General features: G+C 40.6%; 1 protein-coding gene across 1 annotated transcript; it reads left to right on the top strand.

Annotated features, from left to right (window-relative positions):
- Positions 1-10,654: 10,654 nt before the first annotated feature.
- Positions 10,655-13,898, top strand: ACRALDRAFT_2107844 (uncharacterized protein; the record flags this gene model as incomplete). The annotated part of the gene is made up of 2 exons (XM_071023348.1): positions 10,655-10,742; positions 13,738-13,898. Coding segments are annotated over 2 exons (249 nt in total), but the record flags the coding sequence as incomplete, so codon positions are not given.
- Positions 13,899-19,499: the final 5,601 nt, after the last annotated feature.

The raw sequence follows: 19,499 nt of genomic DNA, 5'->3' as shown, positions 1-19,499 counted from the left end.
ACCGCGTTATCGCGGCGATACTTATATCGCGCCTTATCAAAGTCGCGGGAATTATAATACTGGCTATTAGTATAAGCATAGCGTCGCTCCCCCTAGAGCTTATCGGTAGTATAGTAGTAGAAAGGAGTTAGTATAAGCATATAAACGGAACAGGGGAGAGATAAGTTATAAGCTTTTTATCGGTAAAACCGCCGTATCTTACCGTATCTATAAGCGCCTCTTATATAGCGACGGCGGTATAAGTAGCATAAAGGTTTATCTATAAATAAGTTAGTATCCCGGGGCGGTCCACGTCGGGCGGGGAGTATAACTATACCTCTTTATACTTTTTATTATTCTAGTCCTCCTAGGAATAATAACACTTAAACGACTACCGGCCCGAGTTATAATATAAGCGAAAGATAATAGGACCTTAGCTATCTAAGATAATATTAAGGAATCCTAAGTAACACCGCTAGCAGGGAGGATCACGGAGGTCGCCCCTTATAATCACCTCCTAGACCGGGTAAAGGCCCGGGAGAGTGCCGTTATTAGGAGGCGTAGCGTCGCTATCGCCCCTATTAGCCCCCGGACCATTATTAGTAACGTTATCGTTACCGAAGATATTATTACCTAGGGAGCTTTTACCTCCGCTAAGAATAAAGTTATTATCCTCGCTCTTATTATTACTAATATAGAGGATACCGTTAGCGCTACCTAATATAGTTATATCCCTATTATAGTTACTGATATTATCCTTAATATTGTTATCGTCGCTATTATAGTTTACTAGGGCTAGAGTCAGAGTCCTTTAGCTACCGGCGGACTAGCTACTGGGCGAATTATTATCCGACCTAAATACTAGGAAGAAGCGGGCGAGAACCTTACTAACCTAGGGGTTAGGAACCGTGAAGGACTCTTTATTAGGGAGGGCTAGGCCCCTCGCTTTAATAGGAGTCGTAAGCGACCCCGTACTAGGTACGGCTAACCCCTTTATTCTAACGGGTATTTAGGACACTATGCCGGGTATAGCGGACCCTTTATTATTTAGGCGCGCTTTAATAGGAGTTATAAGTAACTCCGTATTAGGCGCGGCCAGCCCTTTTACTTTAGTGGGCGCCTTAGACGCCGTACCGGGTATAGTTAACCTGTTATTAGTGCTACCCTTCTTAGTAGTCTTTTTAATAGCGCTATCCTTAATAATAGGAGACTTATTGGTGGCGGTGTTAAGGCCACCGCCGGCCTTTTTACTATTCTTTATAAGAGCAACGGGCTTCTTAGCTAGAGAGTTACTAGCGGACTTAAGTTAGCGAGCTAACTTATTATCTGCTCGTAGTTAACGTTTCTAAGGAGCTATACTAGAATATAGGCGTTAGCTAAGCTTAGGGAAGCACGTATAATAACCACTTATATTATTATTCCATACGGAATTAAGGTATATAGTCGATAAGGATTATTATTATTTATATAAAGGATAATTATAATAAGCTACTTTAGATATTAAATTAATAAAACTAATAAACGGCCGGGGACCTCGCGTAACGCGATAGAAAGACCTCTAGAGAACTTAAGACGAACCACTAAGATAATGCCTTATAGCTAAGATATAATGATAAGGATTAACTTATAGATAGAGCTTTAGTATAAGTCTATTATAATAGTTACTCGACTAGGTAAGGAAAAGAAGAGGAAAATAATAATAAGCTAGGAGGACTAGCTAGGATATATTCTATATTAGTCACCGGATCCCGAGTAGAGCCTATATAGTTACTCCTACCTACTCTATAATCTGGGTATGCCTGCTATATTAGGAGCGTACCTATAATTTATTATTTAGATAATAATAAAGCGTCGCGTGCACTCCTTTAAGTCTATAGGCTTTATATTTAGCTAGGCGATACGATTATTCACTAATTATTTACGAGGCCTTTAACGATAGCTTAAAGGCGGAGTATTAAAGGCTTTACGAAGCTTTGTTTAGGCTTTATCACAATAGGGTTTAGGGAAGGTTAATCTTTATATTTATATTTAGCTCCGGTTTTAATAAGTTAATTATAAAAGGCCCTATAATAGGATAGCTATAACCTGGATACGAATAGTGGCTTATAAGCTAGAAGCCTGGTATAGGCTGACTTAAACTGTTCGTAGTCAGGTACTATCCCGGGCCGAGTTATCTTTTCCGGGAGCTATATCCAGAGGATATAGGTTAGACGGGAGAGGGTCCTTATAAGGGTACTCGGTTAACTATATTACGCCTAGGGATATAAGCACTAGAAGAGGGGGCGTGATATCACGGGTATAATTTATTAAAGCCAGAGATAGCCTAAATAAGAGGAAATAATATATCTTAATAGTCACGAAAAGGATTAGATAGGGTGTGGTGTTCGGAGATAGGCGGTCGAGTCGGCTCCGGGACTAATACTATTTAGACCGACCTAGTATAGTGTGATAGGGAGGAACACCGATAGATAGGTCGTGGTCCTAGGAATAGTTTTAAGGGGATTCTTTAAGGTTCCCGGGGAAGAGGCTCTGGTTATCTATAAAAGGGGTAGGTAAAGCTAAACTCCGGACTTAGAGGTTTAGCGAATAATTTAACTCTTAATCTAACCTATTAGTTCATATTACCTTTTTAATTATCTTATAACGTCTCTTCACTCTTTACACGAAAACCCCTAATAGATATAGAATAGAGTCTTTAGTTAAGGGTCGGTAGTTAGGATCGCGTTAACCTTATCGGCTGCTACTTAACGCGAGAGGGCCATGACTTAGGGGACTGCGCTCCTAATAGCTCCTATACTATCATAAACTATAAATATAGTATACTTCTCTAAAAGCCCCGTTAACTAATCTATATTACTCTTTATCTATATAGCTGGTTTAAATATTATAGTAGGCCTCTATAGGATAGTCGGCGCGTATATTATCGGGTTAGCCTAATTAGGCTAAGGTATAACGACTAGTATCGGTTTAATAGTTATTAGAGGGGTAGGAATATCTATAATACTCCCTACCTTATTAATAGGCCGCACGTCGGCTACTTAGATATCTTTAGCCTACTCTTTTAATATATTCGATAGGTTATCGCACCTTTATAGTCTAGCCTTTAGGTTAACGAACTTATACTTTATTCTACTTATAAGCTATATATTAGTATTCCTATATAGGATTATAAGAAAGATATCGTAAAGCTTATAGTCGTTAATAAAGGGACCGCTAACCTTATTAGCTTTTAATTTCCATACTATAACGCTAATTAATAGCTACTTAACTTACTAGACTATCTTAACCTTTTCGTGCGTATAAGTAAGTCGTAACTAGCGTACTTAGTCGGAAAGGTTAAGGTACTAATCGGGGTCTAGGTAGGAATATTTACTAATAAGCCGTTACTTTAAGTGCTTCTACGTGCCGCCGACCGCTTTGACGAGTTGGATTATCTTATAAACTATAGGACGGAGACTGGCCTATATAAACAGGCTAATATAGGAGATCCTATTAGCCTTACTAAGGCGGTTAAGCTTAGTATAGTCTTTATAGTCTCGGAGGAAGTTAGATAGGGCCCTTCTGCTAAAGCGAGGGGCTCCCACGGTAAAGGGGTTTGGGGGCGCGCGAGATATAATAGTACTCCGATTCTTCTCATCGTCGTATAGGCTACTATACTAGTAGATAGCCGTGAATATTTCTAGGGTAAGGCTCGTCTTAAAGTTCTTTAGGACGTTATTAGAAGCTATGTTATTTATACTAGGTATATCGGCCTATTAAGGGGCGCGTAGTCCGGGGGGAATAGGGGCTACCCCGCTACTAGGCGTTACGCTACCCTAACTAGGCGAAGGGGAAGCTAAGGCGGCTCTATAGCTAGTCGCCGGGACGCCCTAACTATAAAAGATAGTTATTAACGGGCCGATACCGGGGTCTATATCCCCTTAGCCGAGTAAGGCGGTCGCATAAGGAGGGTTGGCTATAGGAGTAGTATTACTCTAATTAGGCATAACCGTGGTTACTAGGGTTAGGATAGCCACTTATATACTATTATCGTTAGGCTTAGGGTCGCTATAGATTATAACTATAAAGGGAGGGTCGCGATAATCCGTCTATTATAAAGGTATTATATTATTAATAGGGGGAGGTTAATCTATTAAAATAACTAGTTTAGTGTTACGGCTTAACCCCGTGGATATAATCCGGTAAAGCACCAGATCTTCCGACTAATTATATTATATTCCTAGTAGGTCGCCGCGATATTATATTTAGGTCGTAAACGCCTATAGAGATTTCTCCTTTTCCTCCTTTTCTCCTTAGCTTTAGATAATTTAATTATTCGCCTTTACTTTATAAATAACTCGTGACTAGCCGCTTATATATCTAAAGCTTAGCAAAACCTATACGCTATGCCAATAAAGATAAACCACTACTTAGATCCACCTCCCGGTGCTCCGTTACGCCTAGTAGACGAGTCGCCTAAGGTTATAGAGTAGAGGAGGGAAATTATTAACCCTTTATAGACTCAGGTCGTAACCTTAACTACTTAGATCTAAGAATAATAAAACCCTATTAATTAGCTACTATAAGTAATATAAAACTAATAATATATAGCTACGCCACGCCTAGCTACCTTATCGGAAAAGGCTATATAAGGCCCCTAACCGTTTACCTCGATATTTATACCTGACTTAACGCTTATCTTAAACCCCTAGACTACGGCACTCCTATTACTATAGAAGTTAACGGTAACGCTTAGAGTATATAAGCTAGTTGTCTAAGATTCGTGAGAAGCTCCTGCTAGATTAATACCTCTTCTAGAGCCCTCGCGAGAAGTGGTATTTTATTAACGGCTACTTACATGAAGCCCCTCGCTATATTATCGCCTCCTTTTAGGCCATAGGCGGAACCGACGGTTAATATAATCCCGAAGACTTCCTTACCTACCTTAACTATATATATAAAGATATTATAAGCGGCTGGTTATAGGTTAATCGCACCAAGTGAGGCCGAATAATTGTATTAGCTAGAATTAAGGAAAGGAAAGGAAAAGGTCTATAGAAGAGTGCAGGATTTGCTAGGTTTATGCGAATCTACGGTAAGGGCAGCGCGAGATCCGAGTATCGGACTTATACGCTGATTAGCGGTTCCGGCCTTATACCGGAACTATACATTTAAGGGGTTAACCCGTGATATTACCCCCCTCCCCCCCCTCCTCGGGTCATAATAACCAATAGCCGGTCCCTGTTTTATCCTAACACCGCGCAAGGGAGATATATATCCTCCTTTATATTAGGTCGCTTCGCGTCGCCTATTATTCACGGCGACTTCGCTTATAGGTTATCGGTGCTTCGGGCTCTACCGTATACTTACTAGTTATATTAAATAACCCCCGGTTACTCCTTCTCCTTTATTCGTAAACTACTGTAATAAACGGTTCCGTAGGCTTTTAACGTATTCTATTATTCGATATCGTATTATAAGCATAGCTTCGCCCGGATTTTTATTTATAGTTAGTTCTTCCTTTTATAAGCCTATAACGTCGTTTTAGCAGTAAGCTCCGTTATCGGTTCCGTGGTAAGGGCCTTATTATTCCGTGCTAACTTATAGCGTAATCATTTTATCCTTATAATTATTTCGTTAATCTTATAATCCACGCCTTTTATTCGTCTCTTTAACTATTATAAGTTTCTCGATAAGCCCTTATTTTAAGCCGGCTAGGTAGTAGCTAATAGAGTGCGTTTAGATAACTACTCCCCGACGTAATACCCGCCACGCCTATAAGGGTACCGTTAAAGAATAGCCGGCTACTAGTAACGTCGCGTCCCCCCCCCCCCCCGCCTCTACTAGTAAGGAACGCGGTTAATCGGTTAAAAGCGTGGCTAAGGAGACCCTCGCTGCTATAACGAATACCGGTAAGCGTCCGGCTAAAAAGGAGGTTTATAATACGGCCTAATACTTCGCCGCGAGGATCCTACTAACTCTCTAGTAGGCCGCGACGCCTTCTAAGCGTTAATATAGCCTAGCCTACCCTCCTAGCCGCCCTCGCGACGCCTTCTATCGCCCTTATATCGATCGTATAGCCGGCGTTAAATAAAAATTTAACTAAATATACTATAATTCATCCAGGCCTAGCATGGCCCGTAATAATCCTAAATACTATAAATATAGGGACTCTCTAGGGAGACCTCACATTTCCATAGAGAGACCTTACCCGTGACTTTTTATAGAGCAATAATAAAGCCGCTAAGCTCCCTAACGTATATATATAATTTATATATACAGCTTAAGTAGATACTTATACCTAACATCACTATCTTTTAGGTTATTCCCGCTATGCCCTTAGGCTAGAGGGGCAATATATATAGTTACGATTTATATCTAGGTAGTATACCCACTATACCATTATTCCTATGCCCCCTTCCTTCCTAGTACTAGATATCTTAAGGGCCCCTTTTAGGCGGCCTTTACCCTATCACTAACTTCAGGGAAATCGAGTAGTAGTGCAAGACCAGTACAACGAACAGTTAAGCGTGTATATTAAAATAAGCATAGTACTTAAGCAGCTCGGCGGCTTTATTATGGCCCTATAAAAATATCACGTATAAGGTCTCTCTATGGAAATATAAGGTCTCCCTAGAGAGTCCCTAAATATACTATAGGATCCTATCCGTGTCGCCCTATAAGTTTCCTACGATTTATAAGCGAGGTTATTACGACTAACCTTCCTAGCTCCCCGCCGCCGCTATCCTATTTATTAAGCCTCTAGCCGATACGGGTTATATTATACGCGATAACCCTAATAATAACGATATAAGTAGGTTTAAGTTATTCCGACTATACCACTTAGTTATTCCGACTATAGTTCAGACATAGACCCTTCGTAACCACGGTCGTAAACCACTTCGACGTCTTTTTTTATTAATTTGATCGCTCGAACTTAATTAACGGATAGCTTGTTTGTTCGATTGAGCTAGTAGCAGTAGTCGCAGTAACTCCTTTGTCTTCGTCTTCGTCTTCCTCTTCGTCTTCCACGTCCACACCCACACCCACGCGACCGCGGCTATCTTATTCTTACTTTATATAACGAGGTAACGGAACGCGCTGCCTATATCTGTAGATTGACGACGTAGATTGACGACGTAGATTGACGACGTAGATTGACGATATAGATTGACTACGTAGTGTAGATTGATAAGGAAGATTGGTAGAAAGATTACGAAGGGTCTAGGTCTGAACTATAGTCGGAATAACTAAGTGGTATAGTCGGAATAACTCGAACCTATAAGTATCCCCCTTTATCCTTTTCTGGGTCGCTACTAACTCTAGCTTAGCTCCACGAGGCCTACGAATTAGCTCGTAGCGATTACTACGCCTCCTTATCTAAGACAGCCCCCGTTATCGCCGCTACTAACTCCGCCCCTGCCTCTATTAATAATAGTAAGGGTCTCCGCCGCGAGGTAGCGGCCCTCCGCTACGAGGTTCGCTTATAGGGCGTAGCGATAACGCGCCTCCTAGAGGGTATCCTCGCCGCCCTCTAGGGAGGTGGCGGTCCTGTTACCGGTAATAGTAATAATAATAGCTAAAAGGGCCCGGGCGATAAAGTCGCTAATTAAAGTCCTTTATAAAGGCACTATCTATCTCCTTAGAAACCGGTAAAGGGGCCGGTAAATTCCCCCCTTTTAATTAACTTACGATTATAGGTTATACCCCCCTTATATTAGGGTCTCCTTATCTTCGCGTATTCCTTATAATATAGTCCTATAAAGGCCTATTATTCTTATCCGCGGGGCTATATTCCGCTTTAAAATCATCTAGCGCTTTAGTATTCTATACGGCGTCTAGCGGTTCCTAAGTAGGTTCCGTGTATCCCGTCTATCGCACTAATACCTTATATTATATACTATAACCTTACCGTTTATTCTATACGTATAAGATACTGTCTACCTCCTACTCTTTATCGCTATAAAGGGCGTCCTTAATCGGTTCGGGTTAGGGGTCGGTTACGACTTATCTAGGGAGGGGGTTATAGCTAGCTCGTTTTAGGATATTAACGTAAAAGTAAGGATATATCCCCGAGGGCATATCTAACTCAATAATATAAGAGTTAATCGCTTTTATTACTTTATACTTTTAGTATAGCTGGCTTAGCTTCTTCGAAGGCCTAGGCATAGAGTAGTTAGTTATAAAAAGCCAGGTAAGGTCTCCTACTTCGAAGCGCTCCGCCAGGAATCACCGCTTATTCACGGATTCCTTATCCTCTAGTTAGTTCGAGGCTATAGCTACCTATACGAAGTCTATAGCTCCTTATAAGCGACTTAGTAAATTATAAGCGGCGGCTTTTTTCGGGTATACGGGTAAAGGGTTATAGATTTAGATAGGGTCGATATAGAACCCGTATTCTAAGAAAAAAGGGCTGAGCTAGGTCGTTAAGCTTTTCCTGCTATTAAGCGATAACTATACGGCGGGTAATAGGCGACCCTAGTATCACGGGTTAACCCCTCGAATATATAGTTCTGGTATAAGGCCGGAACCGCTAATCAGCGCGCAGGCCTAACGCTTAGACCTCGCGCTGCCCTTACCGTAGATTCGTATAAACCTAGTAAATGCTACGCTCCTTTATAGACCCTTTCCTTTCCTTTCCTTAATTCTAGCTAATATAATTATTCGGCCTTAGTACGATTAACCTATAACTAGCCGCTTATATAGCTAGAATTCAGCGAACCCCACGCGCTATATTAGTATAGACTTAGATACGAACGCGCTATTAGGCGGCGGCGGTCCTATAAACCCCGCTAAGCTAGCTAAGTAAACGGATAAAAGGATCACCGAAGCTACTAATACGATACTCGGTCCCTTATAAGAATAGATAGCTTAATAATAAGAGCTACTCTAATAACTTATAAACGGTCTCGCGAACGCCTAGGCCCCGTAGTAACCTACTCTTAACCTCGCGCCTCCCTTAGAGGGAGCCCCTATAAATATACCCGTGGAGTTAGTAGCGGGCCCTTCTACCCTAGTAACCTTTACTCCCCCTCCCTAAATTAAAGTCCTATAGGAACCGTGTTAGGAATTATATCCGCTATATACTAAGCCTTTACTATACCCCGCGAAGTTTAGTAGGAGGCGAATATAGTACGCTACCTAATTATAATAAATACGTAATAAGCTACTATTAAATAAACACTTATTTAATAACTAAGCTAAAATATAGTACTATATTAACTTATACCTAGAGGGGAGTGCTTAGTAAGTGGTGTTAGCCTTTTACGCCGCTAAGGGGCTAGGAGGTACCCGCGACCTAGAGTTATTCCTTACCTACCTAGACCGTATATATAAGGACTAGAATGAATAGCCTCGCGCGGCCTTTACGCTATATTCCCTTAGATAGCGCGAGGAATAAACCTTCGCGTAGTTCCTACCGAAATTTAAGAAATAGATCGCCTAAGTAGACGGTAGCGAGTAGGTAGACTTAGCGAAGATTACCGTCCTTAAGGGAGCCCTAAGCTAGAAACTACGTAACGCCCTAGTTACCGCGAAGTGACCCTATAATTATCTAAGTTAGGTTACTAAGGTCTAAAGTATCGCCTAGAAGCTAAAAGGCCTACGCCTAACTAGCTGGAATACTTATATACTAAACTAAACCTGGAGCTAAGAGACTAACGCTAATAGGGATATCGTGATAAGAGGGATTAATTAGGTCCGGCCTAATACGACTATAGACCGACCTTATAATAACCGGGAGTGCTAAGGGTACGGGAAAAAGGGATATATCTATATAAACTATAAGTCTCGGGATATAGGCTTAAAAGCTAAGGGCGCCCGCGTAGCGAAGGTTTAGGCCGGGGATAGTGACGTCGCTATAAGCTCGGATAGCTTAGATAATAAGGAGTCGGAAAAAGAATAGCTTTAATATAAAAACGGGCGTTAGAGCTAATAGCCGCCTTATAGTAGGAGTAAGAGGCGTTTAAGTACTTAGCTAGCGGCGACTTAGCCCTAATATTAACGCGAGTAAATAAAAGATATATATATACTCTTATAGATACGGGTTATAACTACTATACTATTATAAATAAACGCTTTGCCTAAAGACTCTAGTTAGTATTAGTTAATAAAAGGAAATAACTATTAAAAGGATTCTTAGATACGTCTAAGCCGGCTATTAGCGCCGGGATTATTATGTTTAAGCTAAAGATTAGCGGCTATATATAACGAGTCTTCGCCTATATAGTTAAAGGGCTAGATTAGGATATATTCCTAGGGAAGCCGTGGCTAGAATATAATAACGTTATATATTACGCGAAGAATTATAGGTTATACTATAGAGTCGCTGATATTAACCTAAGACTAGTAGGCGAGGAAGAACTAGCTAATATAGGAGCTATCCACGAGGCTAGGCTAGTCTCGGGATCGGTGTTTACGGCTATAATACGATAGATAAAAAGGGGGTTAAGAAAAAAAGAAAGAGACGAGTTTAACGCTTTAATCCGTGCTATTAGTATACCGGATATCGATAAGGCCCTCTATAAAAAGGAACTAGTAGACCCTTAGGACTATATTCCTATAAATATACTATAAGAGCTTAGCGACCTCTTTATACCCGATAAGGCTAACGACTTACCCCCTTACCGACTAGGCGTCGACTATAAAATCACCCTAAAATAAGGTCCTAATAGACTTAAGCTAACCCTATTATAGGGGACCCCTTTACGGTATATTAAGGGAAGACTTACTAATACTCCGGAAAACGCTTAACGACCTAATAGATAAGGGATTTATACGAGCTAGTAGCTTAGCGGCGTCTACGCCGGTCCTATTCGTAAAGAAGCTAGGGGGCGGGTTATATTATTATTATAACTATAAAGCCTTAAACGCGATTAGCTAATAAGATCGTTACCCCCTCCCCCTAATCACTAAGACCCTATATAACCTAGCTAGCGCTAAGTGGTTTACGAAGCTTAATATAGTCGCTACCTTCTATAAGATCCGTATAGCTCCCGGATATAAGAGTAAAATAGCCTTTAGGACGCGCTTTAGTCTCTTAGAGTAGCTAGTATACCCCTTTAGACTAAGCGGCGTACCCGCTACCCTTTAACGCTATATTAACTAAACGCTATAGGAGTTCCTTAACGACTTTATTACCGTATATATCGACGATATCCTAATCTACTCTAATAGATCTCGTAAAGACTATAAAGTAAACGTCCTGCTAGTACTATATAGGCTCGCGGATACCGGCCTAAACCTAGACCCGGCTAAGTATAAGTTTAGCGTAATAATAATAAAATATCTAGGCTTTATCGTTATAGTAAATAAAGGAGTATCTTATAACCCGAGAAATTAAAGGCTATCCGCGACTAGGAGGCCCTTAGCTTAGTAAATATTACGGGTTAACCCCTTAAAAGTATAGTTCCGGCATAAGACCGGAACCGCTAACCAGCACGCAGAACCGACGCTTGGACCTCGCGCTGCCCTTACCACGGATTCGTATAAGCCTAGTAAATCCTGCGCTCTCTATAGACCTCTTTCCTTTCCTTTCCTTAATTCTAGCTAATATAATTATTCGGCCTTACTTAGTACGACCTACCTATAACTAGCCGCTTATATAGCTAGAATTCTAGCGAACCCTATACGCTGCGTTAGTATAAAGCTAGATACGAACGCGCTATTAGGCGGCGGTGGTCCTATATACCCCGCTAAGCTAGCTAAGTAAACGGATAGAAGGATCACTAAAGCTATTAATATAACGCTTAGTCCCTTATAAGAATAAATAGCTTAATAATAAAAGCTACTCTAATAACTTATAAACGGCCTCGCGAATATCTAGGCCCCGTAGTAACCTACCCCTAACCTCGCGCCCCCCTTAGAGGGAGTCCATATAAACACGCTTACCGAGTCGGTGGCAGGTCCTCCGACCCTATAACCTTTACTCCCCCCTAGATTATAGTCCTATAAGAACTAAGTGAACCACGCCCGCTATATACTAAACCCCTACTATACCCCGCGAAGTTTAGTAGAAAATAAATAAAGTATACTACCTAGTCGTAATAAATACGCGATAAGCTCCTACTAGATAAGCACTTATTTAATAACTAAGCCGAAATATAGTACTATATTAACTTATACTTAGAAGGGAGTGCCTAGTAAATAGTATTAGCCTTCTACGCTATTAGGGGGCCGGGAGGTACCCGTAACCTAAAGTCGTTCCTTACCTACCTAAACCGTATATATAAGGACTAGAATAAATAGCCTCGCGCGGCCCTTACGCTATATTCCCTTAGATAACGCGAGGAGAAAACCTTTTTATAATTCCTACTAAAATTCGAAAAACAGATCGCCTAAGCAGGTAGTAGCGAGTAGGCAGACTTAGCGAAGATTACCTTCATAAAAGAAGCCCTAAGCCAGAAGCTATATAGCGCCTTAGTTACCACGAAGTTACCCCACGATTATATAAGCTAGGTTATTAAGGTCTAGAGTATTACCTAGAAGCTAAAAGGTCTACGCCTAACTAGCCGGAACACTTATATACTAAACTAAAACCGGAACTAAGAGACCGACGCTAATAGAGATATTATAATAGGCGGGATTAATTAGGTCCGGCCCGACGCGACTATAGACCGACCTCGCGATAACCAGGAGTGCTAGGGTTATAAGAAAAAGGGATATATCCGTATAAACTATAAGTCCCGAGATAAGGGCTCGAAGACTAAGGGCGCCCGCGTAGCGAAGGTCTAAGCCGAAGATAGCGACGTTACTACGAGTTTAGATAGTTCGGATAATAAAGAGTCGGGAAAAGAATAGCTTTAACGCGAAAACAGGTATTAAAGCCGATAGCCGCCCTACGGTAAGAGTAGGAGGCGTTTAAATACCTAGCTAGCGGCGACTTAGCCTTAATATTAACGCGAGTAAATAAAAGATATATATATACTCTTATAGATACGGGTTATAACTGCTATACTACCGTGAATAAACGCTTTACCTAAAGACTTTAGTTATTATTAGTTAATAAAAGAAAGCGATTACTAAAAGGATTCTCGGATATATCTAAGCCGGCTACTAGCGCTAGGATCGCCGCGTTTAAGCTTAAGATTAGCGGCTATATATAATAAGTCTTCGCCTATATAATAGAAGGACTAGACTAGGATATATTCCTAGGAAAACCGTGCCTAGAGTATAATAATATTATATATTACGCGAAGAATTATAGACTATACTATAGAGTCGCCGATATTAACCTACGACTAATAGGCAAGGAAGAACTAACTAATATATAAGCTATCCGCGAAGTAAGGCTAGTCTTAGGATTAGTGTTTACGGCCACGATATAACGGATAAGAAGGGGGTTAAAGGGAAAAGAAAGGGACGAGTTTAACGCCTTAATCCGTGCTATTAGTATATAAGATATCGATAAGGCCCTTCGTAAAAAGGAACTAATAGACCCTCGGGACTACGTCCCTATAAATATACTATAAGAGTTCGGCGACCTCTTCGCGCCCGATAAGGCTAACGACTTACCCCCTTACGGACTAGGCGTTAACCACGAAATCACCCTAAAATAAGGTCCTAATAGGCTTAAGCCGACCCTGCTATAGGGGCCCCTTTATAGTATATTAAGGGAAAAGCTGCTAATACTCCGGAAGACGCTTAATAACCTAATAGATAAGGGCTTTATATAAGCTAGTAGCTTAGCTATAGCTACGCCGGTCCTATTCGTAAAGAAACTAGGGGGCGGATTACGCTTCTATTACGACTATAAAGCCTTAAACGCGATCACCTAGTAAGATCGCTACCCCCTCCCTCTAATCACTAAAACCCTACGTAACCTAGCTAGTACTAAGTGGTTTATAAAGCTTAATATAATCGCCGCCTTTTATAAGATCCGTATAGCTCCTGGATATAAGAGTAAGACTGCCTTTAGGACGCGCTTCGGTCTTTTTAAGTAGCTAGTATACCCCTTCGGACTAAGCGGTATACCCGCCACCTTCTAACGTTATATTAACTAAACGCTATAGGAGTTCCTTAATAACTTTATTACTATATATATTAATAATATCCTAATCTACTTTAGCGGATCTTATAAGGACTATAAAGCGAAGGTCCGGCTAGTATTATATAGGCTTATAGATACCGGCCTAAACCTAGACCTAGCTAAGTATAAGTTTAGTATAATAACGGTAAAATACCTAGGCTTTATCGTTATAATAGATAAGGGAGTGTCTTATAACCCCGAGAAGTTAAAGGCTATCCGTGACTAGGAGGCCCCTACCTTAGTAAAGGGAGTATAAAGTTTTTTAGGATTCGCGAACTATTACTAGATATTTATCTACGACTTCGTAGGCATCACGGCCCCCCTCTCGGCACTAATAAAAAAGGATCGGCTCTTTAGGTAGGGGGCTAAGGAAGACGCCGCCTTTAAGGAGCTTAAACGACTTTTTTAGATAGAACCTATCCTATAATTATAGAACCTAGACTATAAGACTATATTAAAGAGTAACTATTCAGGCTATATATTAGGTAGTATCCTATCCTAGGTGGATAAACTAGGATATCGCTATATAGTCGCGTATTACTCGTATAAGCTTACCCCGGCGGAGTATAACTACCCTATTTATAATAAGGAGATATTAGTAATTATAAGCTATATACTCGCCTAGAAGGCAGAGCTAACTAGCTATAAGTAATTTATAATATTATCGGACTATAAGGCCCTTAAGTATTTTATAATTAAACGGCCCCTTACCGAAAGATAAAGCCGCTAGGCTAGTAAATTAGCCTAGTTTAACTTTATACTAGAGTACCGGCGAGGTACTAAGAACTTTATAGTAGATACGCTCTCCCTTCGCGAGCAGGACGCCCCGAAGGGTAGCTTAGATAACCAGGAATAAGGGCGGGTAATTTAACTAATACCCGACTCCGTGGTCCCCAAAACGACCCCCGAGCCGATTATATAAAGGATAATATCCGTTAAGCGTGTATTTATAGTAAATAAAGACCTTTAATAACTTTAGGATAAAACTATAGCGAATAACCCGTAATACTAAGGTATCCTCGCCGAGATTACTATAAGAGCTTATAGCTTCGACCCGTCCCTTAGACTATAACTTTAAATAACGGAGTGCTCTCTTAACCCTATAGGATATATAACCTTCCGGGACCGTCTTTAAGTCCCGAGCTTAGGAGAAGACTCGCCGCTAACAGGATACTTAGTATAGGCGATCCATAACTCCGCTATTAGCGGCTACCCGGGCAAGGAGAATATAATCGTTATAATAGCCTGATAATTCTTCTAGCCCGGTATAAATAAGAATATATAAAAGTTCGTTTATAACTACGACCCTTATAACGGAGGTAACTAATAGCGGAACGCGAAGCGCGGACTATTAAAACCACTACCTATACCAGAGTAAATCTATAGCCACCTCGTAATAGACTTTATAACGGACCTACCACCTACTAGTAAAAGCAAAGCGTATTACTTATAGGTAATCACGGACCGGTTAATAAAGTTAATAACGTTAAAAGCTATAGAAATAATAAAAGCAAAGGCTTACACGGAACGCTTCCTAACCTATTATTTTAGGTTCTATAGTATACCCCTCTTAATCGTTAATAATAGGGGCTCGAACTAGACCAGGAGGTTCTAGCGATACTTTTATAAACTTATAAGGATTAAGCAGCGACTTAGTCTGGCCTATTACCCCTAAACTAATAAAGGGCCCGAAAAGCTAAATTAAGATATCTAGGCCTACCTCCGTGCCTTTATATACTATTCCTAGGATAACTAAGGTCGCCTATTACCCGCCGCGTAGTTATCGCTTAATAGCAGGAAAAGCTCCACGACCTAGCTAAGCCTTTTTTTCTTAGAATACGGGTTTTATATCGACCCTATCTAAATCTATAACCCGACGCCCGTATACCCGAAAAAAGCCGCCGCTTACGACTTATTAAGTCACTTATAAGGAGCGGTGGAGTTCGTATAAGCAGCTATAGCCTTAAAGTAGCTATAGGATAAGGAGTCCGTGAATAAACGGCGACTCCTAGCTGAACGCTTTAAGGTAAAAGACCTCGCCTAGCTTTTTATAGCTAACTACTCCACGCCTAGACCTTTAAAGAAGCTAAGCTAGCTATACTAAAAGTATAGAGTAATAAAAGTAATTAATTTATATATTATAGAATTAGATATACCTTCGGGGATATATCCCCGCTTCTATATCGATATCCTAAAATAAGCTAGCCGCGACCCCCTCCCTAAATAAGTCATAACCGACCTATAGCCTAAACTAATCCGGGACGCCCTTTATAGCGATAAAGAGTAAAAGGTAAAAAGTATCTTATACGTATAGAATAAACGGCGAGGTTATAGTATACGTCGTAAAGTATTAGTATACTAGGCAGGTTATATAGAAGCTATTTAGGAACTATTAAACGCTATAAAAGATACTATAGCGTTAAACGTTTTTAAAATAAAATACGGCCTAGCTAATACGAATAACGGGCCTTTATAAGACTATATTATAAGGAATACGCGAGGATAAGGAGACCCTAGTATAAGGGGAGTATAACCTATAGCCGTAAATTAATTAAAGGGGGGGAATTTACTAGCCCCCTTACCGGTTTTTAAAAAGATAGATAATACCTTTATAAAGGACTTTAATTAGCGGTATTACCGCCTAGACCCTTCTAGCTATTATTATTACTACTACCGGTAGCAGGACCGCTATCTCCTTAGAGGACGGCGAGGATACCCTTTAGGAGGCGCGTTATCGCTACGCCCTATAAACGAACCTCGTGGCGGAGGGCCGCTACCTCGTGGCAGAGACCCTCGCTATTATTAATAAAGGCGGGAGTAGGGTTAGCGGCGGGGGCGGAGGCTACCTTAGATAAAGAGGCGTAGTAGTCGCTACGAGCTAGCTTATAGGCCTCGCGGAGCTAGGCCCGAGTTAGTAGCGACCTAGAAAAGGATATAAAGGAAAAAAAGAAAACACTTATATTATCGTTATCGGGGTTATTATATAAAGCACGACCCGTGTCGGCTAAAGGCTTAATAAATAGCATAGCGGCGGTAAGGAGCTATAAAGGTTAGTTATAATAACCTTACCTATAACTTATAAGAAACTTATAAGGCGGCACGGGTAGGATCCTATAGTATATTTATAGTATTTAGGCTTACTATAGGCCGCGCTAGGCCCGGATTAATTATAACACGTCTAGTTAAATCTTTAATTAACGCTAGCTATACGGTTAGTATAAGGGCGATAAAAAGCGTCGCGGGGGTGGCCGGGGGGGTAAGCTAGGCTATATTAACGCTTAGAAGGCGTCGCGGCTTACCGGAGAGTTAGTAGGATCCTCGCGGCGAAATACTAGGCCGTATTATAAACCTCCTTTTTAGCCGGACGCTTACCGGTATTCGCTATAATAGCAAGAGCTCCCTTAGCTATACTTTTAACCGATTAACTATAACTTTCGCTATTAAAGGCGGGGGGGGGGGCGCGATATTACCGTTAACCGGCTACTCTTTAATAATACCCTCGCGGGCGTAGCGGGCGCTATAATAAAAAGGAGATATCTATATATACTCTATTAGCTATTAGCTAACTAGCTCGATATAAGGGCTTATTAAGGAACTTATAATAATTAAGGGAATAAACGAAGGTATAGATTATAGATTAATAAGATAACTATAAGTACGTAATAACTACGCTATAAGTTAGCGGAGAACGATATAGCCCTAGGCACGGAATAAGCGATAAAGCTTACTACTAAAATAAGGTTATAGGCTTATAAAAAAAGAATTAACTATAAATAAAAAACCGGGTAAAGCTACGCTTATACTATAATATTAGACTATAGAATATAATAAAAGCCTATAAAGGTATTTATTATAATAGTTTATAAATAAAAAAAAAGGAGTAACCGGGCGTTTTTAGATATAAAGGGTAAGTGCTTAGCGTAACACGGAATACTAGCGACTTAGGAGCGAGTTCGCCGCGAACGCCGCGCGATACGAATATATCCGATATAAGGGAGGATACACACCTCCCTCACGACGCGTTCAGGAAATAACAGGTTCGGCGCTTAGTTATTCCGGCCCCGGAGGAGGGGGGGGAGGGGGGTAATATTACGGGTTAACCCCTTGAAAGTATAGTTCCGGTATAAAACCGGAACCGCTAACTAGCAAGCAGAACCGATACTCGGACCTCGCGTTACCCTTACCGCGGCTTCGTATGAACCTAGTAAATCCTACGCTCTTTATAAACCTCTTTCCTTTCCTTTCCTTAATTCTAGCTAATATAATTATTCGGCCTTACTTAGTGCGACCTACCTATAACTAGCCGCTTATAGTAAAGGGAGTATAAAGTTTCTTAGGATTCACGAACTATTACCGGATATTTATTTATAACTTTATAAGTATTATAGCCCCCCTCTTAGCACTAATAAAAAAGGATCGGCTCTTTAGGTAGGGGGCTAAGGAAGACGCCGCCTTTAAGGAGCTAAAACGACTCTTCTAGATAAAACCCGTTCTATAGTTATAGAACCCAGATTAGAAAACTATATTAGAAACCGATTATTCGGGTTATATATTAGATAGTATTCTATCCTAGGTAGACGAATAGGGATATCGCTATATAGTTATATATTACTTATATAAGCTTACCCTGGCGGAGTATAACTACCCTATTAACGATAAGGAGATACTAGCGATTATAAGCTATATACTCGCCTAGAAGGCTAAACTAACTAGCTATAAATAATTTATAATACTATTAAACTATAAGGCTCTTAAGTACTTTATAACTAAACGGTCCCTTACTAAAAGGTAAAGCCGCTAGGCCGGCGAATTAGCCTAGTTTAACTTTATATTAGAGTACGGCGAGGTACTAAGAACTTCGCGGCGGATATGCTCTCCTGTCGCGAATAGGACGCCCTAAAGGATAGGTTAGATAACCGGGAATAGGGGCGGGTAATTTAACTAATACCCGACTCCGCGATCCCTAAAATAACCTCCGAGCCGATTATACGGAGGATAATATCTATTAAGCGTATATTCGTAATAAATAAAGACCTTTAACGACTTTAGGATAAAACTATAGCGACCGACCCTTAGTACTAAGGGGTCCTCGCCGCGATTACTATAAAAGCTCGTAGCTTCGACCCGTCCTTTAGGCTTTAATTATAGATCGCAGAATACTGTCTTGACTCTATAGGATATATAACTTTCCGGGATCGTCTTTAGGTTCCGAGCTTTAAAAAAGACTCGTTATTAAAACGGCGCTTAGTATAGGTAATCTATAACTCTACTATAAGCGGTTACCCGGGTAAGGAAAATATAATCGCTATAATAGCCTAATTATTCTTCTACCCTAGTATAAATAAGGATATACGGAAGTTTATCCGTAACTATAACCCTTATAATAAAGGTAACTAATAGCGGAATATAAAGCGCGGACTATTAAAACTATTACCTATACTAGAGCGAATCCGTAGCTACCTCGCGATAAATATTATAACGGACTTGCTACCTACCGGTAAAAGCAGGGCGCGTT

Source organism: Sodiomyces alcalophilus (assembly GCF_042370955.1).
Source record: "Sodiomyces alcalophilus JCM 7366 unplaced genomic scaffold ACRALscaffold_5, whole genome shotgun sequence".
Taxonomy (NCBI): domain Eukaryota; kingdom Fungi; phylum Ascomycota; class Sordariomycetes; order Glomerellales; family Plectosphaerellaceae; genus Sodiomyces; species Sodiomyces alcalophilus.
This window is presented reverse-complemented; position numbering and strand designations above follow the sequence as displayed.